The following is a 27,556-nucleotide window of genomic DNA, read 5'->3' as shown; positions in this document are numbered from 1 at the left end:
ATTGGTCTGGGGCCTTTTAGTATCAGCGTCCCCCGCGCTGAGGTCGGTGGACTTCACATTCCCAGTTATCACACACTACATGAAGCTCTTTGCTGCCCTTGGAGAACCAGAGGTGGACCCATGGGGTTTCCTGCTGCCCTTCGCGCCATTAGTGTGGACAGCCATCCTGACGTCACTTGTGGTGGTGCTTACCGCGATGTTACTGCTGTCTTCTTTCATCTCAGTTAGAAGCCATGCTTCAGACACCGTGAACACCAACGCTATAACCATGATTCGTGTATTATTACAGCAAGGTAATACAAAGGAATACAGTTCAAATTAACACTAGGTACATAAACAGACGAATATCTTATAGATGACCAGATGCTATGTATCAAATAGACATAGCATATTTCTCAATAAATGGTACATATTTATAACAACACCTGTATCAAAATCAAGTCTTATGGAATAACGTAGAATGGAACTAAAATTCTAGTTATAATTTCAGTGTCTGCAAATACATTCATCAAGAATAAACATTTAGTCTACCAGAAACCTGCAGTCAATGTTCATAATTACCGTCAAGAAATTGTCTTACTTGCCCCATTTGGAATAATTGGTTCACAATAACCAAGAGTAATAATTCTTTATCTGAACTTTTCAGTCACTAGTCAATCATCACTCTTCTATCTTCCTAAATAGACTCTCTCTGTCTCTATGTTCATATATTCAAAAAAAAAAAAAAAAAAAATATATATATATATATATATATATATATATATATATATATATATATATATATATATATATTTTTTTTTTTTTTTTTCTTTTTTTTGCTTTGTCGCTGTCTCCCGCGTTTGCGAGGTAGCGCAAGGAAACAGACGAAAGAAATGGCCCAACCCACCCCCATACACATGTATATACATACGTCCAGACACGCAAATATACATACCTACACAGCTTTCCATGGTTTACCCCAGACGCTTCACATGCCCTGATTCAATCCACTGACAGCACGTCAACCCCGGTATACCACATCGATCCAATTCACTCTATTCCTTGCCCTCCTTTCACCCTCCTGCATGTTCAGGCCCCGATCACACAAAATCTTTTTCACTCCATCATTCCACCTCCAATTTGGTCTCCCACTTCTCCTCGTTCCCTCCACCTCCGACACATATATCCTCTTGGTCAATCTTTCCTCACTCATTCTCTCCATGTGCCCAAACCATTTCAAAACACCCTCTTCTGCTCTCTCAACCACGCTCTTTTTATTTACACACATCTCTCTTACCCTTACGTTACTTACTCGATCAAACCACCTCACACCACACATTGTTCTCAAACATCTCATTTCCAGCACATCCATCCTCCTGCGCACAACTCTATCCATAGCCGACGCCTCGCAACCATACAACATTGTTGGAACCACTATTCCTTCAAACATAACCATTTTTGCTTTCCGAGATAATGTTCTCGACTTCCACACATTCTTCAAGGCTCCCAGAATTTTCGCTCCCTCCCCCACCCTATGATCCACTTCCGCTTCCATGGTTCCATCCGTTGCCAGATCCACTCCCAGATATCTAAAACACTTTACTTCCTCCAGTTTTTCTCCATTCAAACTTATCTCCCAATTGACTTGACCCTCAACCCTACTGTACCTAATAACCTTGCTCTTATTCACATTTACTCTTAACTTTCTTCTTTCACACACTTTACCAAACTCAGTCACCAGCTTCTGCAGTTTCTCACATGAATCAGCCACCAGCGCTGTATCATCAGCGAACAACAACTGACTCACTTCCCAAGCTCTCTCATCCACAACAGACTTCATACTTCATACATTTGGACGAATTTTTCAGGAAAATAATGCAAATGACTCGGATATTTATAAAAGAAAGAGGCAGGAGGTCAAGAGAAAGGTGCGAGAGGTGAAAAAAAGTGCAAATGAGAGTTGGGGTGAGAGAGAGTGTCATTAAATTCTAGGGAGGATAAAAAGATGTTTTGGAAGGAGGTAAATAAAGCGAGTAAGGCAAGGGAACAAACGGGACCATCAGTGAAGACAGCTAATGGGGAGGTGATAACAAGGAGTGGTGATGTGAGAAGGTTTGTTGAATGTGTTTGATGATAGATTGGCAGATATAGGGTGTTTTGGTCGAGGTGGTGTGCAAAGTGAGAGGGTTAGGGAGAATGATGTAAACAGAGAAGAGGTAGTAAAAGCTTTGCGGAAGAAGAAAGCCGGCAAGGCAGCGGGTTTGGATGGTAGTTCAGTGGAATTATAAAAAAGTGGTTGACTGTATTGTTGACTGGTTGGTAAGAATATTCAATGTATATATGACTCATAGTGAGGTGCCTGAGGATTGGTGGAATGGGACCATTTAAGCTGAATTGAGTCACAGGGTTGGGACAGGGGCTGTGATTCTGGGAACGATGAAGTATGTGTGGAAAAAGAGAATGTTATCTCGGAGAGCGGAAATAGTTGTGTTTGAAGGAATAATAGTTCCATCAATTTTATATGGTTGCCAGGCATAGGCTATAGATAGGGTTATATGGAGGAGGGTCGATGTATTGATAATGAAATATTTGTGGAATGTTTGTTGTGTGAGGTGGTTTGATCGTGTAAGTAATGAATGGGTAAGGGAGATGTGTGATAATGAAAATTGTGTTATTGAAAGAGCAGAAGAGAGCATGTTGATATTGTTTGGACATATGAAGAGAGTGAGTGAGGAAAGGTTGATAAAGAGAATATATATGATGGAGGTGAAAGGAAGAGGGAGATGTAGGAGACCAAACTGTAGGCGGAAGGATGGAGTGAAAAAGATTTTGAGCGATCGGAGCTTGAACATTCAGTTAGGTGATATGCTCGCAAGGTATAGAGTGAATCGGAACGTTGTGGTATACCGGGTTCGACGTCCTGTTAATGGACTAACCAGGGCATGTTTGGGATAAACCATGGAAAGATGTGTGGGGCCTCGGTGTAGATAGGGAGTTGTGGTTTCGGTGCTTTAAGCGTGACAGCTACCTACGGAGTGTGAATGAACGTGGCCTTTCTTTTGTGTTTTCTTGGCACTCTATCGCTGTCGCTGGGGGTGCCGATGCTGTTTCCTGTGGGGGCAGGCTGTTGCCGAGAATAGATGAAGGCAAATGAGTATGAGTATGGACTTGTACATATGTAAATGGCAGTGTATGTGTATGTATAGGTATGTACATGTGTATATGTTGATGTTTATATGTATATGTATGAATATGTACATGTATGGGTGTGTATGTATATATGTGTGTATATATATCAATGGGTCTGTCTTCGTCTGTTTCCTATAATCTCAGAGCATGTGTACATGGAAGTCTAACTTGAGGCACAAAGAAATGTCAGCAGGCTACATAGCACTGGATTACCGACGGGCTAAAACATTTGTGTCCTAAGCTTCTGTACCACAGTTCTCGGTACCCAGCTCACACGTTGTGGACAGTAGGGTGAGAGAGGCCGCCCACACTTTAGTCCAGAGGACGCTGGAAATCGACTCACGGGCATCCCGTTGAAGTTCATATATCAGAACATAGGAAAGAATAGAAAAGTACAATTTCATGTTTCTAAAGTTTTACTAAATTTACTCCTCTTTCATTTTTCTCTTCATTTAAAAAGCAAGGTAACGTTAATTTTCGCCAAGATATATCATTAAGCTTTAACTTATGATATGGAGGAGTTTCAAGGGATCTGCATTGACAGAAGTATACTACGCCTTCCAAATGCAACCTTTCCGAATCTTTAACAGACATTGCTGTGGCCGGGAACTGGTGGTGGGAACGGCTGGTGTTGGGGATGTGGATGATGATGACGCTAGTGTTAACACGGAGCTACGCCGGCAACCTCATGTCTCTTCTGGCCGTGAGACACATCCCACAACCTTACCAACAACTCCAAGAAGTGATGGATGACCCGTCTGTCTCTGTAATATGGCTGACTAACTCAACACCCTTGTTCTATTATCGTGTATGATATTCTCATTTGTTCTTCTTGTTCATCTAAAATCATGTTGCCATAGACGTCTTACATAGGCGGTTTCAGGATAATCTCAACTGTAGTCTATCATACTTCGTCTCATACTGTAGATTTATCACTGGTTATGAATGGTGTTGCCCTCCAAAAATAGGATAATCTCAATAAGACTTGGTATTTGGTAAAGAGTAATGATCTTCCTTAAGACCTACGAAACTGACATTGTATGTCACCTTGATTAAAGGCACACCATTTTCAGGGTGGATAGCTGAGGTCCTCGGGGATACCGCATATACGATGTCGGCAGTCTCTTAGGTTGAGGTGCTGACCTTGCAATTAGGGAAGGATTCAAGGAGAGACCCCAACAAGAACATAATTAATAGACATGGACATATGATGCCTGCTAAGGTAGTGTTATCCAGGTATCATATGTTCTCCTAACTAGAGAAGCTGTATGTGATTCAATTGGAGACAAAACAGAATAAAGAAGAGTTAAAGGTTGAAGATGAGAAAGGGAGCAACTTTGCCGAGTCCTATTCAAAGGACTGATCTAGTGCTCAGCAAAAACCACATTCGATGATGGCGTTATGGTACATGCGAACAAAATAAAGGAGGGTGAAAGATTAATGATGAGTTTCTCTAATGACAGCATCTCATTCTATTGCTGAAAACGTTATAATAACTAACCTGACCTTGGGTGCAAGGGTAAAAGCGTGGCTTCAAGCAACAGTAGGCGCTGTTTCATAGCCCAGTGGGATACCGACACAAAGCTATTTTGGTATCATTATGATAGTATGGTGGCTACCTCGTCTTTGATGCTCTGTGCAGGCCACCACCCTCTAAATCACCATTTTCCTACACAAGTGACCAGGTACACTTACCAAGCTTACACCTCTGCAACTCGAGAATTCACATTTATCCCCCTTGCGTTCAATTGATATCACTAACAAGGATTTGACAATTTTCAGGCACCTCACCATGATGTATATACACTGAAGATTATAATTAAGCAATCTAAAACATAGTCAACGCCTTTCTTAAGAAATCTAATTACAATACCCCATACCACAGTCGTCTTGTCACAATTTAACTTCTGGAAGGTTTTCGCAAATTCCTTTCTCTTCACTAAATCACTTGCAATGACTCTCACTTTGCATGTCTCCCCATCGTAAATATCCCACATCTGCCTCCTTGTGGCCAAACACAGTCAACAGCCCTTACAAGTGGTCACTTTATCTCCTCCTCACCTCATCTCTGCCTGATAACACCTCATTTGCCTCCTTCGCCGATGTTCCTATTTGTTCTCTTTATTTTCTCACTCTATATTATGCTAAAGCATATTTTTTTTGTTCCCCATGATGAATGTTATTACTCGGTCCCTTTATTTCTCGTGTCCTACAATTTTTCAACCCCTGCACCTCTCTCTTGTCCTACAGTTGGTTTCTCCATCACTCTTATTCCTTCACTGCACGTAGCTCCCACATACCCTTCTCTTCCTTTTAATTTTTAACTTAACTTCGTCAATCCACCACCCAGTGCCCTCTCTCACATACCCATTTCTAGCCTCTCCCTTACATTTCTCTTGCACTTGTCTACATTACTTCCCTAAATACCCCTTCTTCCTCGTCAATTTCCCTAGCTTCGTATACGGTCACCTTCTGCCATTCGACACTTAATCTCTCCGTTTTTTCTTTGAACAAGCCTCTTTTCAAAATTCATTCATTTTCATTCTACTCTTCTCACTCATTTAATATCCTCTTTTCCTCGTCTTGTTGCCATGAGTAATGTCCAGAGCGTGAGCAAGAGAGTGTGCCTAGTATTTGCCTTGGAAGTGTGGTTTCTGATAGATGTTTATCTGGTGGTTTGAAATCAAAGACTGAACTGGGAGGTCGTGTGTTTATTGCGTGGGTCATTTGACTCTGTATGTATTTTGTTGATGCTACGTTTGCTGGGCGTTGGGGATATCAGTAAGTAAAGGTTACTTAAGGGTGAGGTAGGGATAAGCTTCTACTTCTACTGGCCGGTTGATATTCAGTTATAGATTGTTTCGGGTGGGAAGTGTTGCAAGGAATTGGGTGTATAGCATATTGAAGTGAGTCTGTAGTTTGTGGCTGTCAATTAGCCAATTATTGTTCTCAGTGTACTATTTCCTGTGGTCTGCAACTTTGTCATATTTGCTTTCTTGAGGATAGAAGACGAGACAGGTAAAGCAGAGTTTAGAATGGAGTGGATGAATTGTTTTCAAAGATGTCAAAGGTTTCTTTTTCTGCCCGACTTTGGTGTCAGTTAATGTTCTGATTGTATTTAGTTTATGTGTTACCTCTGCGTTGCTGTTACTGGTATGGGGAAAGAATGTCATGTGTATGTCGTATGTAATGCCCAGAATGTTAGTGTTTTGCTCAGTGTGCGAGACCGTCCATTCAAGGAAACTGTGAAGCGTGGACTGGATTTTTGTCTGTCTGGGGTTAAGGGAGTAATTGAAGACTTCTGTGGAGATGCAAAAATTTGGTTCTAGGTGGCATAATGTACTTCTGCATGTCTAATGTTGCTACTCTGGTGTCCCGGTGTTGTAGTGTGTTTGTAAGGTTGTCTGCATACGAAAGATGCTTCGTGGTTAGGTTTGCCTGAGGCAATGAAAGGTCATGTGAGAAGAGATTGAAAATGGTTTCGGAAGGACTGTTCTGTTGGAATGCCTTTGAAAAGTTGCAGTGGTGAAGTCCTTGTAAGTTATTCTGGTTATGAATAGCCGGCTATGAAACTGGCCAACAACTTTTTCTTATTGTTGTGCAGGGTGATTTTGAATAGTTTTCGTTTAGGATGTGTTAAATATTTTTCGTTTAGGATGTGTCAGGGGAACATGTCAAACATCCTTCTGATATCTGTTGCACTTTGTATTGTGCGGCAAGGGGGGCTGCGGTTACCTGAATCCATCTAGGGTATGTTATTTGGGTCTGAAGCCATGCTGTGTGGATGAGAAAGGGATATTTTTTTCTTTATTCTGTTTTGGATCAGTTTTTTCACAAAGTTTTGACACTGAGGATAGCAGTGATATAAGGCAGCAGAAGGATGGGAGTTTGAGTTATTTAGACTGGTATTATTTTGGCAAATTTTCAGATGTCAAGGAGTTATTAGTTTACCTGGTAGTGGTTAAAGATATCTGTAAGTGCCTGGATTGTAAACAGGCCATAGCTTTTTGTCTGTGAAAGCTCAATGTCTCGTTAGGGTCTGTAGCTGGAGATTTCTTTAAGATTTTAATTGCACTGCTTGTATCCGTGGGAGTTAAGGGTGGGTGGGCAAATGCTTCTGAAAGTATTTTGTGTTGGTATTTCATAACTTTTCTTTTAGAAGTGTCTTTGGTTTGAGGCAAATTTTTGAGTAACGTCTTAGGACTGTGTTTGTGCGTTCTTTCGGAGAAGAGATTTCACTGGAATGGGTTAAGAGTGCTTCATCTGTGAGGGCTGGAATCGTGCGATGAGACTGGATTCTCTTTAGTGTTCTCCAGAATAGGCTGTTGTGGGTATTTTGACTCATTGTGTTGAGGAAGAAGTCCCAGATTTCAGTTTGCTTTTTAGGTCGCTGATAATGTTACTTGGGGTAAGGAGTTGTTTTTCTGATTTTTGATGGTAAGTTGTTGTGTGTGAGCTGGTTGCTTTGCTTTATGAGGTGAATCACTTGTGGGAAGAAATTTGGGTTATATTTCCGTGCCCTCGTGATATGTAATTTTAGCTGGCTTGGTTGATGACGATGAAGCAAGGGACTGCATTACCTATGGATGCATTGAAATTTCAAAACTTTGCTTCCATGTACTGTGTGAAAACTGGCCAGTCTACTTTCCGGTAGTTTCTCTAAGATTTTTGGTGGCGGTGTCGATTGGGTGGGCTTAATGGTCTGCAATCAAACTGGGCAAGCTGTCAACCTATAATTCACGTAGGATGTTCCATTTGGTCCTTGTGTGTAGTGCTGGTGAGCAGAATTAGATGTTTGGCAGGATCAGCTGCTGGAAGTGGTAGGTGGAAAGTCTGTTTGAATAGGTTGAGGATACTGAGAGGCTGCAGATGGTTTATGATAAGGGGAGTATGAGTGTGTGTGTTGAGCCAAGTGGAATGGTGGGCACTGAAATCTACACAGAGAAAGGCGCTGGGTATACTGATGAGATTATGCAGCTAAGACATGTGTTTGGAGAGGCATGTTGAGGGGTAGGTATGTAGATGTTCATTATGTTTTAGCAGCTAATGTGAAATTCTATTTCATGGATTGTGCGTATTTCTACGGTGTCGTCGGTTTGTATGAGTTGCTTTATAGTGTCAGTGTTGTTGGGAAAAGGCATAGTTCAATGGACGAGTTATTTCAGTCTTTCTTGTGCCTGTTTCTTAAAGTTATGTAGTTGTAGAAAGGTGGGAGGGTAGATCTAGGTTTGAGTCTTTTGTTTCCAGGGTGTTTTCAGGATTTCATCTTCGTCAATGGACGAAATAGTGTCTAGTGCTGTTGAGGAACATATCACACCCCAAGTGTTCATCTTTAATCTTCTGAATATAGCACAGACTTGGAGCTGTGGGAGCCTCATAACCAGGGCGCTAACATTGCATAATTGAAAAAAATATTGATTAATATATACATTCTACTTTTTGCAAGTCAGCAGAGTCTACCGTATCTAGAGAGATGAACGAGGCAGAGGCAGATGGTCGCATTGTACTCCAAAAACTTTCCGAGATGGCAACGAGTGTCAACACGTTATTGAAGCAAGGCAGCTACGTTATGGTGGAGACTGAGACCTTCTTGACAATGATGATAACTCAAGCCTTCTCGAAAACAGGTTTTGTATCAGCAGCACTGCTAATGACTTGAAGGTCGTTGTGTTATGCCCCAATGGTTGTTCAATTTGTGAATGGATGGGGTGGTTATGGAGGTAAATGCAAGAATTATGAAAGAAGGGGGAGTATGCATTCCGTTAGGGTTGAGAGTGCCTTGAGAGTGAGTGAGTTGTTCGCTGATGATACAGCTCTGGTGGCTGGTTCGAGTGAGACACTGCAGAAGTTGGCGACTGAGTCTGGAAAAGTATGTGAAAGGAGAAAGTTAAGAGTGAATGTAAATAAGAGCAAGAATATTCGGGTCAGTAGGGTTGAGGGACAAGTTAATTGGGATGCATGTTTACAAATAGAAAAAATTGGAGGAAGTGAAGTGCTTTAGATATATAGGAGTGGACTCAGTAGCGAATGGAATCATGGAAACGGAAGTGAGTCACAGGGTGGGGTAGGTGGAGAAGGTTCTGGAGGCGATGAAAAATGTGTGGAAGGCAGAGAACGTTATGTCGGAGAGCAAAAATGGGTATGTTTGAAGGAATAGTAGTTCCAACAATATTATATGGTTGCGAGGCATTGGCTATAGATAGGGCTGCATGGAGGAGAGTGGATGTTTTGGAAATGAAATGTTTGACAATATGTGGTGTGAAGTGGTTTGATCGAGTAAGCAATGAAAGAGTAAAAGAGATATGCGGAAATAAAAAATGTATGATTGAGAGAGCAGATGAGGGTATATTGAAATGGTTTGAACATAGGGAGAGAATGAGTGAAGAAAGATTGACGTTTATATGAATATATACATTAATTACTGCATCTTCAGAACTTCTACACGGGGATTGTTCTTGGAAGAAAATGAAATGAAAGAAGAAACACAAGAATTTGGGAATTGGGTAAAAGTGAAAATGAGAAGAATATCTTGAGAACTTTGAAAATAGTAAACTTGTAGCCAATGACACAAGTTTCTTTTTCTTATGTATTTAAATCATGGCAGTTGGTATGTATTCTGTAAACCAATGAATCCTTATTCACTGATGATTTTTTTTAAGCCTTTACCCTTACCAGAAAATTCCAACAGGAACTTGTGACTTCTACATGTCCAAAGAAGGATTCTTCCCAATCACGCAAAGCTTAATTGGCCAGAAGTACAGTCCTCTAGTCCCTGCTATGAGTAAGAGGTAACATTGTGAACACTTCCTAAATGCTTCAGAAACACTTTCACTCGATTGCACCTCTATCATTCATATTGAACAAGTGTATTAGTGAATATTTATGAATGCACTATCTCCAAGCTTTTTCATTCCTTCCTCTCTTATAGATATCATCTGAGTTAATTGTAACATTATCTAAAAAGTGTTTATGCACGCAAGCGTGAGAGAGACAAAGAATCAGAGACAGAGAAAGGTAAAAATAGTAACGCGATCATGGGAACTTCTGTTTGTGACTTGCAGGAGTAATTCTGTTTATAACTTGCAGCCAGCGACGAAGAAAAACGTTCTCATCATCTATCCTTGGTAACCATGATTTCCTAAACAAAAAACTATAACCAGACTGAATCTTTCAGCGTTTTGAATATCATTATCTAATGCAGTAAGTGTCGGATAATGGATCGCTCATTTTGTGTATTTCTTTTTACGTAGAATGGTAATTTTTTCTCTCCATTTGAGGTTTGGTTTTATATTCCTTTTAATAGGATACAACAGAGGTCTGTTATTAACTTGTTTTCTAGAAAAATTTTTCGTTATGTATGCCCATTTTCAATCGGAGCACTTACAAATACTTCAACTATTGGCTACACAACATACTCCCTAACGTCTAACCCTGAAACCTTCCAAAGCACCCAACTCTCCCTTTATGGCATTCAATCACTTTTACCCTCAGCATCCAAAGTCTCAGAATAATTCACAACACTGTTCCTGACACATCCTCACAACAAATTCTTAACACAGCCCCCACAACAATGAAATAAAGTGGTTGGCCACTTTCATAGTCGTCCGCTACTTCTGAAACACTTAGATTCTACACTGGAGCTAGCCAAGAAGCAGGTCTTTCTCCATTTTTTATTTCATTTCTGCTTAGATGACCTTATATATGTCTCAACATTACTGTCCCTTGAAGGCAAAAGAAAACCGGCACTAATACATTAAACAACTGGAACAATGGCTTACCCAGAGCAGGATTTATGAATCTTTCAAAAAGTCATCAATCCTCATATTAACCCCAGACAAACACGAATCCAAACATATGCAACACACACATGACATACACTCCTAACACCAATGATGTCAAAACACAAGCAACACACAAAGTAAATGCCATCAGAACACTAACTGATTATAGATTGAACAAGAAAATGAATCCCGTATGAATCTGTGGTAACAGATCAACTACTACACTTTGCACCAAGATTCACCTACCTGGTCTTCAATCTTCTCAAAAGCAAATATACCAAAAATGCGAGTTACACAAAACTGTGCGTTCAGAATAATCATTGTCTTTAGCAAAAAGAATCGCTTAACATCTTCACAATCAGTCAAAAATCCTCCTAGTACAGTTATACGTGAACATGCTCAATACTCAGATCTACGCAAATAAGTCTAGACCCTTCCCACCCGAACCATTGTATACATATCAACAAACCTCAAAGTAGAAATAAAACTCTTACGCCTGCCTCACTCTTAAGTATTCTCTACTCAGATACGAACCCACCACCCCCAAAAATATAAAAAAAAACACACAAACATACACACGGCCACAAAACACGCCGTGTGACTGAGTTTGGTAAAGTGTGTGAAAGAAGAAAGTTAAGAATAAATGTGAATAAGAGCAAGGTTATTAGGTACAGTAGGGTTGAGGGTCAAGTCAATTGGGAGGTAAGTTTGAATGGAGAAAAACTGGAGGAAGTAAAGTGTTTTAGATATCTGGGAGTGGATCTGGCAGCGGATGGAACCATGGAAGCGGAAGTGGATCATAGGGTGGGGGAGGGGGCGCAAATTCTGGGAGCCTTGAAGAATGTGTGGAAGTCGAGAACATTACCTCGGAAAGCTAAAATGGGTATGTTTGAAGGAATAGTGGTTCCAACAATGTTGTATGGTTGCGAGGCGTGGGCTATGGATAGAGTTGTGCGCAGGAGGATGGATGTGCTGGAAATGAGATGTCTGAGGACAATGTGTGGTGTGAGGTGGTTTGATCGAGTAAGTAACGTAAGGGTAAGAGAGATGTGTGGAAATAAAAAGAACGTGGTTGAGAGAGCAGAAGAGGGTGTTTTGAAATGGTTTGGGCACATGGAGAGAATGAGTGAGGAAAGATTGACCAAGAGGATATATGTGTCGGAGGTGGAGGGAACGAGGAGAAGTGGGAGACCAAATTGGAGGTGGAAAGATAGAGTGAAAAAGATTTTGTGTGATCGGGGCCTGAACATGCAGGAGGGTGAAAGGAGGGCAAGGAATAGAGTGAATTGGATCGATGTGGTATACCGGGGTTCACGTGCTGTCAATGGATTGAATCAGGGCATGCGAAGCGTCTGGGGTAAACCATGGAAAGCTGTGTAGGTATGTATATTTGCGTGTGTGGATGTATGTATATACATGTGTATGGGGGTGGGTTGGGCCATTTCTTTCGTCTGTTTCCTTGCGCTACCTCGCAAACGCGGGAGACAGCGACAAAGCAAAAAAAAAAAAAAAATATATATATATATATATATATATATATATATATATATATATATATATATATAAATATATATATATATATATATGTGGCAGTTGAGGGAATAATTGGTATGCATGGGGTGTTCAGTGTTGTAAATGGAAATGGTGAAGAGCTTGTAGATTTATGTGCTGAAAAAGGACTGATGATTGGGAATACCTGGTTTAAAAAGCGAGATATACATAAGTATACTTATGTAAGTAGGAGAGATGGCCAGAGAGCGTTATTGGATTACGTGTTAATTGACAGGCGTGCGAAAGAGAGACTTTTGGATGTCAATGTGCTGAGAGGTGCAACTGGAGGGATGTCTGATCATTATCTTGTGGAGGCTAAGGTGAAGATTAGTATGGGTTTTCAGAAAAGAAGAGTGAATGTTGGGGTGAAGAAGGTGGTGAGAGTAAGTGAGCTTGGAAAGGAGACCTGTGTGAGGAAGTATCAGGAGAGACTGTGTACAGAATGGAAAAAGGTGAGAACAATGGAAGTAAGGGGAGTGGGGGAGGAATGGGATGTATTTAGGGAATCAGTGATGGATTGCGCAAAAGATGCTTGTGGCATGAGAAGAGTGGGAGGTGGGCTGTTTAGAAAGGGTAGTGAGTGGTGGGATGAAGAAGTAAGAGTATTAGTGAAAGAGAAGAGAGAGGCATTTGGACGATTTTTGCAGGGAAAAAATGCAATTGAGTGGGAGAAGTATAAAAGAAAGAGACAGGAGGTCAAGAGAAAGGTGCAAGAGGTGAATAAAAGGGCAAATGAGAGTTGGGGTGAGAGAGTATCATTAAATTTTAGGGAGAATAAAAAGATGTTCTGGAAGGAGGTAAATAGGGTGCGTAAGACAAGGGAGCAAATGGGAACTTCAGTGAAGGGCGTAAATGGGGAGGTGATAACAAGTAGTGGTGATGTGAGAAGGAGATGGAATGAGTATTTTGAAGGTTTGTTGAATGTGTCTGATGACAGAGTGGCAGATATAGGGTGTTTGGGTCGAGGTGGTGTGCAAAGTGAGAGGGTTAGGGAAAATGATTTGGTAAACAGAGAAGAGGTGGTAAAAGCTTTGCGGAAGATGAAAGCCGGCAAGGCAGCAGGTTTGGATGGTATTGCAGTGGAATTTATTAAAAAAGGGGGTGACTGTATTGTTGACTGGTTGGTAAGGTTATTTAATGTATGTATGACTCATGGTGAGGTGCCTGAGGATTGGCGGAATGCGTGCATAGTGCCATTGTACAAAGGCAAAGGGGATAAGAGTGAGTGCTCAAATTACAGAGGTATAAGTTTGTTGAGTATTCCTGGTAAATTATATGGGAGGGTATTGATTGAGAGGGTGAAGGCATGTACAGAGCATCAGATTGGGGAAGAGCAGTGTGGTTTCAGAAGTGGTATAGGATGTGTGGATCAGGTGTTTGCTTTGAAGAATGTATGTGAGAAATACTTAGAAAAGCAAATGGATTTGTATGTAGCATTTATGGATCTGGAGAAGGCATATGATAGAGTTGATAGAGATGCTCTGTGGAAGGTATTAAGAATATATGGTGTGGGAGGCAAGTTGTTAGAAGCAGTGAAAAGTTTTTATCGAGGATGTAAGGCATGTGTACGTGTAGGAAGAGAGGAAAGTGATTGGTTCTCAGTGAATGTAGGTTTGCGGCAGGGGTGTGTGATGTCTCCATGGTTGTTTAATTTGTTTATGGATGGGGTTGTTAGGGAGGTAAATGCAAGAGTCTTGGAAAGAGGGGTAAGTATGAAGTCTGTTGGGGATGAGAGAGCTTGGGAAGTGAGTCAGTTGTTGTTCGCTGATGATACAGCGCTGGTGGCAGATTCATGTGAGAAACTGCAGAAGCTGGTGACGGAGTTTGGTAAAGTGTGTGGAAGAAGAAAGTTAAGAGTAAATGTGAATAAGAGCAAGGTTATTAGGTACAGTAGGGTTGAGGGTCAAGTCAATTGGGAGGTGAGTTTGAATGGAGAAAAACTGGAGGAAATGAAGTGTTTTAGATATCTGGGAGTGGATCTGTCAGCGGATGGAACCATGGAAGCGGAAGTGGATCATAGGGTGGGGGAGGGGGCGAAAATTTTGGGAGCCTTGAAAAATGTGTGGAAGTCGAGAACATTATCCCGGAAAGCAAAAATGGGTATGTTTGAAGGAATAGTGGTTCTAACAATGTTGTATGGTTGCGAGGCGTGGGCTATGGATAGAGTTGTGCGCAGGAGGATGGATGTGCTGGAAATGAGATGTTTGAGGACAATGTGTGGTGTGAGGTGGTTTGATCGAGTAAGTAACGTAAGGGTAAGAGAGATGTGTGGAAATAAAAAGAGCTTGGTTGAGAGAGCAGAAGAGGGTGTTTTGAAATGGTTTGGGCACATGGAGAGAATGAGTGAGGAAAGATTGACCAAGAGGATATATGTGTCGGAGGTGGAGGGAACGAGGAGAAGAGGGAGACCAAATTGGAGGTGGAAAGATGGAGTGAAAAGGATTTTGTGTGATCGGGGCCTGAACATGCAGGAGGGTGAAAGGAGGGCAAGGAATAGAGTGAATTGGAGCGATGTGGTATACAGGGGTTGACGTGCTGTCAGTGGATTGAATCAAGGCATGTGAAGCGTCCGGGGTAAACCATGGAAAGCTGTGTAGGTATGTATATTTGCGTGTGTGGACGTGTGTATGTACATGTGTATGGGGGGGGGTTGGGCCATTTCTTTCGTCTGTTTCCTTGCGCTACCTCGCAAACGCGGGAGACAGCGACAAAGTATAAAAAAAAAAAAAAAAAAAAAATATATATATATATATATATATGTATATATATATATATATATATATATATATATATATATATATATATATATATATATATATATATATATATATATATATATATATATATATATATATATATATATATATATATATATATATATATATATATATATATATATATATATGTAGCTTTTACTAACTCCTGTCTGTTTACCAAATCATTCTCCGTAACCCTCTCACTTTGCACACCACCTCGACCAGCACACTCTATATCTGCCAATGTGTCATCAAAAACATTCAACAAATCTTAAAAATACTCACTCCATCTCCTTCTCACATTACCACTACCTGTTATCATCTCTCCACTAGCCCCATTCACTGATGTTCCCATTTGTTTCCTTGCCTTACGCACTTTATTTACCTCCTACTTCCCTAAATACACCCCACTCCTCCCCCACTCCCCTTACGTCTTTTGTTCTAACCTTTTTCATTCTTTACTCAGTCTCTCCCGGTACTTCCTTACAAAAGTCTCCTTCCCAAGCTCACTTACTCTCAGAACTCTCTTCACCCCGACATTGTCTTCTTTTCTGAAAGCCTCTACAATCCTCACCTTCGCCTCCATAAGAGAATGATCAGACATCCCTCCAGTTACACCTTTGAGCATAGTAACATCCAAAAGTCTCTCTTTCGCTCGCCTATCAAATAACAAGTAATCCAATAACGCTCTCTGGCCATGTCTCCTACTCACATACGTATACTTATGTATATCTCTCTTTTTAAACCAGGTATTCCCAATCACCAGTCCTTTTTTAGAACATAAATCTTCAAGCTCCTCACCATTTCCATTTACAACACTGAACACCCCATGTACACCAATTATTCCTTCAACTGCCACTTTACTCACCTTTGCATTCAAATCATCCTTAACCATAACCCGGTCTCGTGCATCAAAACTACTAACACACGTACTCAGCTGCTCCCAAAACACTTGCCTCTCATAATCTTTCTTCTTATGCCCAGGTGCATATGCACCAATAATCACCCATCTCTCTCCATCTACTTTCAGTTTTACCTTTATGAATCTAGAGTTTACTTTTTACACTCTATCACATATTCCCACCACTCCTGTTTCAGGATTATTGCTACTTCTTCCATTGCTCTTGTCCTATCACTAACCCCTGACTCACTAACCCCTAGACATTCCCATGTGTTTCGTGTGTGTGTGTGTGTGTGTGTGTGTGTGTGTATTTCCCTCGTGTCGCAAAATGGGACAAAATGGGACGGGACGTGGGCTAGAAATGCTCCCCTCCTTTTGCTTTAACTTTCTAAAATGGGAGACAGAAGAATGAGTCTTGCGAGGTGTGCTCATCCTTCTCGAAGGCTCAGATTGGGGTATTTAAATGTGTGTGGATGTAACCAAGATGAGAAAAAGGAGGGATAGGTGGTAAGTTTGAGGAAAGGAGCCTGGAAATTTTGGCTCTGAGTGAAACAAAGCTCAAGGATAAAGGGGAAGAATGGTTTGGGAATGTCTTGGGAGTAAAGTCAGGGGTTGGTGAGAGGACAAGAGCAAGGGAAGGAGTAGCACTACTCCTGAAATAGGAGTGGTGGGAGTATATGATAGAGTGTAAGAAAGTAAACTCGACATTGATATGGGTAAAACTGAAAGTGGAAGGAGTGAGATAGGTGATTATTGGTGCCTATGCACCTAGTCTTGAGAAGAAACATCATGAGAGGCAAGTGTTTTGGGAGCAGCTGAGTGAATGCGTACGCAGCATTGATGCACAAGGCCGGGTTATAGTGATGGGTGATTTGAATACAAAGGTGAGTAATGTGGCAGTTGAGGGTACAATTGGTGTAAACGGGGTGTTCAGTGTTGCAAATGGAAATGATGAGGTTCGTGTAGATTTGTGTGCTGAAAAAGGGCTGGTGATTGGAAATACATGGTTAAGAAAGAGAGATATATATACGAGAATACGTATGTAAGTACGAGAGATGGCCAGAGATAGCTATTAGATTACGTGTTAATTAATAGGTGCGTGTAAGAGACTTTTGGATGTTGATGTCCTGAGAGGGGCAACTGGAGTGATGTCTGATCATTATTTCGTGGAGGTGAAGGTGAAGATTTATAGAGGTTTTCAGAAAAGAAGGGACAATGTTTTGGTGAAGTCAGTGGTGAGAGTAATTGAGCTTGGAAAGGAGATTAGTGTGAGTAAGTCCCAGTAGAGGTTGAGTGCAGAATAGAAAAATGTAAGAGCAAATGACGTAAGGGGTGTGGGGGAGGAATAGGATGTATTTGGGGAAGCGGTGATGGCTTGCAAATAAGATGCCTCTGGTGTGAGAAAGGTGGAAGGTGGGCAGATTAGAATGGGTAGTGAGTGGTGGAATGAAGAAGTAAGATTGTTAATGAAAGAGAAGAGAAAGTCATTTGGACGTTTTTTGCAAGAAAATAGTGTAAATGACTAGGTGATATATAAAAGAAAGAGGCAGGAGGTGAAAAAGAGGACAAATGAGAGTTGACGTGAGAGAGTATCGTAAATGCTGTGGAGATTAAAAAGATATTTAGGAAGGAGGTAAATAAAGTGCGCAAGACAAGAGAACAAATGGGAACATCGGTGAAAGGGGTTAATGGGGAGGTAATAACAAGTCGTGGTGAAGTAAGAGTGAGTAGGAGCGAGTATTTGGAAGGTTGGTTGAACGTGTTTGATGGTAGAGTGGCAGATATAGGGTGTTTTCGTCGAGGTGGTGTGCGAAGTTAGAGGGTCAGGGAGAATAGTTTGGTAAACAGAGAGGAGAGAGTGAAAGCTTTGCAGAAGATGAAAGCCGGCAAGGCAGCGGGTTAGGACGGTATTACCGTGGAATCTATTAAAAGAGGATGTGACTGTCTTCTTGACTGTTTCGTGAGGATACTGAATGTATGTATGGTTCATGGTAAAGTGCCTGAGGATTGGCGAGTGCCTGCATAATGCCATTGTACAAAGGGAAATGGGATAAAGGTATGTGTTGAAATTACAGAGTTATAAGTTTGTTGAGTATTCCTAGGAGATTATATGGGAGGGTATTGATTGCGAGGGTAAAAACATGTACAGAGCATCAGACTGGGGAAGAGCAGTGAGGTTTCAAAAGTGGTAGGGGATGTATGGATCAGAGGAATGATTTGAAGAAAGTATGTGAGAAATACTTGGAAAACAGAAGGATTTGTATATAGCATTTATGAATCTGGAGAATGCACATGATAGAGCTGATAAAGATGCTCTATGGAAGGTATTAAGATTATATGGTGTTGGAGGTATGTTGCTAAAAGCAGTGAAATTTTTTTATCAAGGATGTAAGGCAAGTGCACAAGTAGAAAGCGAAGAAAGTGATTAGTTTCCAGTGAGTCGGTTTGCGGCAGGGATGAATGATGTCTCCATAGTTGTTTAATTTGTTAATGATGGGGTTATTAGGGAGGTGAATGCAAGGGTTTAAGGAGAGAGGGGCAAGTATGCAGTCTATTGTGGATGAGAGGGCTTGGGAAGTGAGTCAGCTACTGTTCGCTGATGATATATCGTTGGTGGATGATTCAGGTGAGAAACTGCAGAAGCTGATGACTAAGTTTTGGCAAGTGTGTGAAAGAAGAAACTTGAAAGAAAATCTGAATAAGTACAGGCTATTTGGTTCAATAGAGTTGATGGAGAAGTCAATTGGGGAGTAAGTTTGAATGGAGAAAAACTGGACGAAGAGAAGTGTTTTAGATATCTGGGAGTGGATTTGGTAGCGGATGGATCGATGGAAGCGGATGTGAGTCAGAGGGTGGGGGAGGAGGCGAAGGTTTGGGAGCGTTGAAGAAAGTGTGAAGGCGAAAACGTCCTCTTGGAGAGCAAAAATGGCTGTGTTTGAGGGAATAGCGATTCCAACAATGTTATATGGTTGCGATGCGTGGGCTATAGATAGGTTTGAGGGGAGGATGGTGGATGTGTTGCAAATGAAGTTTTTGAGAATAATATGTGGTGTGAAGTGCTTTGATTAAGTAATGAAATGGTAAGTGAAAGATGTGGTAATAATAAGAGTGTGGTTAAGAGAGCAGAAGAGCGTGTATCAAAATTGTTTGGTCACATGGAGAGAATAAGTGAGGAAAGATTGACAAATAGGATATATGTGTCAGAGATGGATGGAACGAGAAGTGGGAGTCCAAATTGGAGGTGGAAGGATGGAGTGCAAAAGATTTTGAGCAATCGGGGCCTGAACATAAAGGAGGGTAAAAAGGATGCAAGGAATAGAATGAATTGGAACGATGTGGTATACCGGGGTAGACGTGCTGTCAATGGATTGAACCAGGGCATGTGAATCGTCTGGGGTTAACCATGGAAAGTTTCGCTCTTCGACACAATGTTCTCTCCCACAAATTCTTCAATACTATTAGTAGACTAAACCAGGCCATTTGAAGAGTCTGGGGCAAATTATGGAAAAGTCTTTGGGGCCTGGGGGTGGAAAGGTAGCTGTGGTTTCGGTGCATTACACATGACAAATAGAGACTGAGTGTGAAGGAATGTGGCCTTTTTGTCTATTCCTGGCGATCCGTCTTTGGTGGTGGTGGGGTATATATATATATATATATATATATATATATATATATATATATATATATATATATATATATATATATATATATATATATATATATATATATATATATATATATATTTTTATTTTTTTTTAATTTTCCAAAAGAAGGAACAGAGAAGAGGGCCAGGTGAGGATATTCCCTCAAAGGCCCAGTCCTCTGTTCTTAACGCTACCTCGCTATCGCGGGAAATGGCGAATAGTATGAAAATATATATATATATATATATATATATATATATATATATATATATATATATATATATATATATATTTTTTTTTTTTTCTTTTAAACTATTCGCCATTTCCCGCGTTAGCGAGGTAGCGTTAGGAACAGAGGACTGGGCCTTTTTTTGAATATCCTCACCTGGCCCCCTCTGTTCCTTCTTTTGGAAAATTTAAAAAAAAAAATGAGAGGGGAGGATTTCCAGCCCCCCGCTCCCTCCCCTTTTAGTCGCCTTCTACGACACGCAGGGAATACGTGGGAAGTATTCTTAATCCCCTATCCCCAGGGATATATATATATATATATATATATTTTTTTTTTTTTTTTTTTTTTTTTTATACTTTGTCGCTGTCTCCCGCGTTTGCGAGGTAGCGCAAGGAAACAGACGAAAGAAATGGCCCAACCCCCCCCCCCCCATACACATGTACATACACACGTCCACACACGCAAATATACATACCTACACAGCTTTCCATGGTTTACCCCAGACGCTTCACATGCCTTGCTTCAATCCACTGACAGCACGTCAACCCCTGTATACCACATGACTCCAATTCACTCTATTTCTTGCCCTCCTTTCACCCTCCTGCATGTTCAGGCCCCGATCACACAAAATCTTTTTCACTCCATCTTTCCACCTCCAATTTGGTCTCCCTCTTCTCCTCGTTCCCTCCACCTCCGACACATATATCCTCTTGGTCAATCTCTCCTCACTCATTCTCTCCATGTGCCCAAACCATTTCAAAACACCTTCTTCTGCTCTCTCAACCACGCTCTTTTTATTTCCACACATCTCTCTTACCCTTACGTTACTTACTCGATCAAACCACCTCACACCACACATTGTCCTCAAACATCTCATTTCCAGCACATCCATCCTCCTGCGCACATCTCTATCCATAGCCCACGCCTCGCAACCATACAACATTGTTGGAACCACTATTCCCTCAAACATACCCATTTTTGCTTTCCGAGATAATGTTCTCGACTTCCACACATTTTTCAAGGCTCCCAAAATTTTCGCCCCCTCCCCCATCCTATGATCCACTTCCGCTTCCATGGTTCCATCCGCTGACAGATCCACTCCCAGATATCTAAAACACTTCACTTCCTCCAGTTTTTCTCCATTCAAACTCACCTCCCAATTGACTTGACCCTCACCCCTACTGTACCTAATAACCTTGCTCTTATTCACATTTACTCTCAACTTTCTTCTTCCACACACTTTACCAAACTCAGTCACCAGCTTCTGCAGTTTCTCACATGAATCAGCCACCAGCGCTGTATCATCAGCGAACAACAACTGACTCACTTCCCAAGCTCTCTCATCCCCAACAGACTTCATACTTGCCCCTCTTTCCAGGACTCTTGCATTTACCTCCCTTACAACCCCATCCATAAACAAATTAAACAACCATGGAGACATCACACACCCCTGCCGCAAACCTACATTCACTGAGAACCAATCACTTTCCTCTCTTCCTACACGTACACATGCCTTACATCCTCGATAAAAACTTTTCACTGCTTCTAACAACTTGCCTCCCACACCATATATTCTTAATACCTTCCACAGAGCATCTCTATCAACTCTATCATATGCCTTCACCAGATCCATAAATGCTACATACAAATCCATTTGCTTTTCTAAGTATTTCTCACATACATTCTTCAAAGCAAACACCTGATCCACACATCCTCTACCACTTCTGAAACCGCACTGCTCTTCCCCAATCTGATGCTCTGTACATGCCTTCACCCTCTCAATCAATACCCTCCCATATAATTTACCAGGAATACTCAACAAACTTATACCTCTGTAATTTGAGCACTCACTCTTATCCCCTTTGCCTTTGTACAATGGCACTATGCACGCATTCCGCCAATCCTCAGGCACCTCACCATGAGTCATACATACATTAAATAACCTTACCAACCAGTCAACAATACAGTCACCCCCTTTCTTAATAAATTCCACTGCAATGCCATCCAAACCTGCTGCCTTGCCGGCTTTCATCTTCCGCAAAGCTTTTACTACCTCTTCTCTGTTTACCAAATCATTTTCCCTAACCCTCTCACTTTGCACACCACCTCGACCAAAACACCCTATATCTGCCACTCTGTCATCAGACACATTCAACAAACCTTCAAAATACTCATTCCATCTCCTTCTCACATCACCGCTACTTGTTATCACCTCCCCATTTACGCCCTTCACTGAAGTTCCCATTTGCTCCCTTGTCTTACGCACCCTATTTACCTCCTTCCAGAACATCTTTTTATTCTCCCTAAAATTTACTGATAGTCTCTCACCCCAACTCTCATTTGCCCTTTTTTTCACCTCTTGCACCTTTCTCTTGACCTCCTGTCTCTTTCTTTTATACTTCTCCCACTCAATTGCATTTTTTCCCTGCAAAAATCGTCCAAATGCCTCTCTCTTCTCTTTCACTAATACTCTTACTTCTTCATCCCACATGTATATATATATATATATATATATATATATATATATATATATATATATATATATATATATATATATATATATATATATATATATATATATATATATATATATACATGTACATAATTCATACATGCTGCCTTTATTCATTCTCGTCGCCACCCCGCCACACATGAAATGACAACCCTCTCCCCCCGCATGCGCGCGAGATAGCTCTAGTAAAAGAAAAGAAAGGACACATTCGTTGACACTCAGTCTCTAGCTGTCTTACATAATGCACCGAAACCAAAGCTCCCTTTCCACATCCAGGCCCCACAAAACTTTCCATGGTTTACCATAGACGCTTCACATGCCCTGGTTCAATCCATTAACAGCACGTCGATCCCGGTATACCACATCATTCCAATTCACTCTATTCCTTGCACGCCTTTCACCCTCCTCCATTTTCAGGCTCCGATCGCTGAAAATCTTTTTCATTCCACCTTTCGACCTTCAATTTGGTCTTCCATTTTTCCTCGTTCCCTCCACCTCTGACATATATCCTCTTTGTCAATCTTTCCTCACTCATTCTCTCCATGAGACCAAACCATTTCAAAACACGCTCCTCTGCTCTCTCAACCACACTGTTTCTATTACCACACATCTCTCTCACCCTTTCATTACATATTCGATCAAACCACCTCACACCATATATCGTCCTCAAACATCTTATTTCCAGCACATCCACCCTCCTCCGCAAAACTCTATCTATAGCCCACGCCTCGCAACCATATATCATTGTTTGAACAACTGTACCTTCAAACATACCCATTTTTGCTTTCCGAGACAATATTCTCGCCTTCCACACATTTTTCAACGCTCCCAGAACTTTCGCCCCCTCCCTACCCTGTGACTCACTACCGCTTCTATGGTCCCATCCGCTTCCAAATCCACTCCTAGATATCTAAAACACATCACTTCCTCCACTTTTTCTCCATTCAATCTACCTCCCAATTGACTTGACCCTCAACCCTACTGTACCTAATAACCTTGCTTTTATTCACATTTCCTCTTAACTTTCTTCTTTCACACACTTTCCCAAACTCAGTCACCAGCTTCTGCAGTTTCTCACATGATCAGCCAACAGCGCTGTATCATCAGCGAACAACAACTGACTCACTTCCCAAGCTCTCTCATCCACAACAGACTGCATACTTTGGATGAATTTTTCAAAAGCTTTCATGCCACTAGAGTAATAAACGCTGAATGTATGTTTTTATTCATTTCCTACAGGATCATGTTTTTAGCAGAGTATGGCTTGATAGACCTGTTGAAAAAGAAAAGTAATGCCAATGCCGCATTATGTCTTCAGACTCCATCAAAAGTCACGGTTACCAAACCATTCGCCATGACCAACTTATGGGTAATGTATACATAATATATCATCGCATCAAACGTGTATTACATAAAGTAGGTTGAGAACAGATATGCATAAAAGTAACATTTGACTAAGGATAAAGATTTCGATACTTTTGCTTTCCTTGAAGACGATATAACTATTCGTCTTTCTATTTCAGGGTATATTTATCGTCCTCACTGGCGGGTATGCTTTTAGCATCATCATACTGGGCACCGAAATGTTCACCGTTCATTATTAACCAAGTGTCTGGAGCTTCACCGCCATCAGCAATGTAGAACGATATATATGCATATATATTTATCGTTCATTTTTATCTATCTATTTTTCCTATACTTTATCACTGTCTCACGCATTAGCGAGGTAGAGCAAGGAAACAGACGAAAGAATGGCCCACCCCACCAACATACACATGCACATACATTCACGTCCACACACGCACATATAAACACCTATACATTTCAACGCATACATATATATACATACACAGACATATACATATATACACAATATATACACATGTACATAATTCATACTTGCTGCCTTTATTCATTCCCGTCGCCACCCTGCCACACATGAAATGACAACCCCCTTTCCCCCGTGCGCACGCGAGACAGGGCAAGGAAAAGAAAACAAAGGCCACATTCGTTCACACTGAGACTCTACCTGTCATGTATAATGCACCGAAACCACAGATCCCTTTCCGCATCCAGGCCCCACAAAACTTTTCATTGTTTACCCCAGACGTTTCACATGCCTTGCTTCAATCCATTGTCAGCACATCGACCCCGGTATACCATATCGTTCCAATTCACTCTATTCCTTGCATGTCTTTCACTCTCCTGCATATTCAGGACCCGATCGCTCAAAATCTTCTTCAATCCATCCTTCCACCTCCAATTTGGTATCCCACTCCTCCTCGTTACCTCCACCTCTGACACATATCCTCTTTGTCAATCTTTCCTCACTCTTTCTCTCCATGTGACCACACGATTTCAAAACACCCTCTTCTGCTCTCTCAACCACACTCTTTTTATTACCACACATCTCTCTTACCCTCTCATTATTTACTCGATCAAACCACCTCACACCACACATTGTCCTCAAATATCTCATCTCCAACACACCCACCCTCCTCCGCACAACTCTAACTATAGCAGACTCCTCGCAACCATAAAACATTGCTGGAACTACTATTTATTCAAACATACCCAGTTTTGCTTTCCAAGAAAACGTTCTCGACTTCCATACAGTTTTTAACGTTCCCAGAACTTTCGCCCCCTCCCCCACCATATGATTCACTTCCGCTTCCACGGTTCCATCCGCTGCCAAATCCACTCCTAGATATCTAAAACGCTTCACATCCTCCAGTTTTTCTCCATTCAAACTTACCTCCCATTTGATTTGTCCCTCAGCCCTACTCTACTTAATAACCTTGCTCTTATTCACATTTACTCTTAACTTTCTTTTTTCACCCACTTTACCAAACTCAGTCACCAGCTTCTGCAGTGTCTCACACGAATCAGCCACCAGTGCTGTGTCATCAGCGAAGAACAACTGACTTACTTCCCAAGCTCTCTCATCCACAATAGACTCCATACCTGCGCCTCTTTCCAAAACTCTTGTATTTACCTCCCTAACAACCCCATCCATAAACAACTTAAACAACAATGGAGACATAACACACCCCTTTCACAAACCGAAATTCACTCAGAGCCAATCACTTTCCTCTCTTCCTACTCGTACACATGCCTTACATCCTTGATAAAAACTTTTCATTGCTTTTAGCAACTTGCCTTCCAACCATATACTCTTAATACCTTACGCAGAGAATCTCTATCAACTCTATCATATGTCTTCTCCAGATCTATAAATGCTAAGAACAAATCCATTTGCTTTTCTAAGTATTTGTCATATTCATTCTCAAAACAAACACCTGATCCACACATCCTCTACCACTTCTGAAACAACACTGCTCTTCCCCAATCTGTTGTTCTGTACATGCTTTCACCCTCTCAATCAATACCCACCAATGTAATTTCCCAGGAATACTCAACATACTTATACCTCTGTAATTTGAACATTTTAAGCCAATTTCAATTTGAACACTCTAAGCCAATTTCTATTTCGATCTCTGGTGTCAATTTTAGTTTTCCTTACATAAATTGCAGCGTGCCCAGTAGAAGACCCTCATATTTCAACTGTACAAACCTTAACCGTTTTATATTTTTCTTATCTTGTACATAATCCTATTTCTATGTACTAATGAGACTCCCTCCTAGATTGATTAATTAGTTGATAAAAACCAGCGTTTTGAAAATGCTTAAAAAGAGATATTACCCTTATTAATCTAATTTGATAATATTTTGTATTAGATATCACTAAAATGATAAATAAACAATAACACAAAGACTTAAAGCCTATAAAGAAAATGAGATATCCCTGAGGATAGGAGAGAAAGAATACTTCCCACGTATTCCTCACGTGTCGTACAAGGCGACTAAAAGGGACGGGAGCAGGGGGACCAGAATTTCCCCCCCCCCTCCTTGTATTTTAACTTTCTAAAAGGGGAAACAAAAGTAGAAGTCACATGGGGACTCCTCATCCTCCTCGAAGGCTCAGATTGGGGTGTCTAAATGTGTGTGGATGTAACCAATATGAGAAAAAAGGAGAGATAGGTAGTATGTTTGAGGAAAGGAACCTGGATGTTTTGGCTCTGAGTGAAAAGAAGCTAAAGGGTAAAGGAGAAGAGTGGATTGGGAATATCTTGGGAGTAAAGTCAGTGGTTAGTGAGAGGACAAGAGCAAAGGAAGGAATAGCATTACTCCTGAAACAGGAGTGGTGGGAGTATGTGATAGAGTGTAATAAGTAAACTTTAGATTGATATGGATAAAACTGAAAGTGGATGGAGAGATGGGTGATTATTGGCGCATATGCAGCTGGGCATGAGAAGAAAGATCATGAGATGCAAGTGTTTTAGGAGGAGCTGAATGAGTGTGCTAGCAGTTTTGATGCACGAGACTGGGTTACAGCGTTGGGTGATTTGAATGCAAAGGTGAGTAATGTGGCAGTTGAGGGAATAATTGGTGTACATGGGGAGTTATGTGTTGTAAACGGAAATGGTAAATAGCCAGTAGATTTATGTGCTAAAAAAGGACTGGTGATTGGGAATACCTGGTTTAAAAAGAGAGATATACATGAGTATACGTATATAAGTAGGAGAGATGGCCAGATAGCGCTATTGGATTACGTGTTAATTGACAGGCGCGCGAAAGGGAGACTTTTGGATGCTCATGTGCTGAGAGGTGCAACTGGAGGGATGTCTGATCATTATCTTATGGAGGCGAAGGTGAAGATTTGTAGAGGTTTTCAGAAAAGAAGAAAGAATGTCGGGTTGAAGAGAGTAGATTTATGTAGCTTGAGAAGGAGACTTGTGTGAAGAAGTACCAGGAGAGACTGAGTACAGAATGGAAAAAGGTGAGAACAAAAGACGTGATGGGAGTGGGGGAAGAATGGGATATATTTAGGGAAGCAGTGATGGCTTGTGCAAAAGATATTTGTGGCATGAGAAACGTGGGTGGTGGGCAGATTAGAAAGGGTAGTGAGTGGTGGTATGAAGATGTAAGATTATTAGTGAAAGAGAAGAGATAG

At 41.1% G+C, this 27,556-nt stretch overlaps 1 protein-coding gene across 1 annotated transcript; it reads left to right on the top strand.

Annotated features, from left to right (window-relative positions):
* Nucleotides 1–25,713, top strand: LOC139758580 (glutamate receptor ionotropic, delta-1-like). Its single transcript, XM_071680099.1, has 6 exons — nt 1–293; nt 3,759–3,976; nt 8,615–8,795; nt 9,857–9,956; nt 23,782–23,911; nt 24,066–25,713. Exons 1-6 carry the CDS (start codon nt 80–82, stop codon nt 24,144–24,146), a joined length of 924 nt encoding a protein of 307 aa, XP_071536200.1. The 5' UTR covers nt 1–79; the 3' UTR covers nt 24,147–25,713.
* Nucleotides 25,714–27,556: the final 1,843 nt, after the last annotated feature.

The sequence above is a fragment of the Panulirus ornatus genome, chromosome 30 (assembly GCF_036320965.1).
Source record: "Panulirus ornatus isolate Po-2019 chromosome 30, ASM3632096v1, whole genome shotgun sequence".
Taxonomy (NCBI): Eukaryota; Metazoa; Arthropoda; class Malacostraca; order Decapoda; family Palinuridae; genus Panulirus; species Panulirus ornatus.
This window is presented reverse-complemented; position numbering and strand designations above follow the sequence as displayed.

Excerpts from the sequence above, each read along its gene's own strand:
- LOC139758580 (XM_071680099.1), top strand. The coding sequence starts at position 80 with ATGAAGCTCTTTGCTGCCCTTGGAGAACCAGAGGTGGACCCATGGGGT. Across the intron at positions 294-3,758 it reads TCGTGTATTATTACAGCAAG|ACATTGCTGTGGCCGGGAAC; the intron begins GTAATACAAAGG and ends AATCTTTAACAG. Across the intron at positions 8,796-9,856 it reads TCAAGCCTTCTCGAAAACAG|GAACTTGTGACTTCTACATG; the intron begins GTTTTGTATCAG and ends AAATTCCAACAG.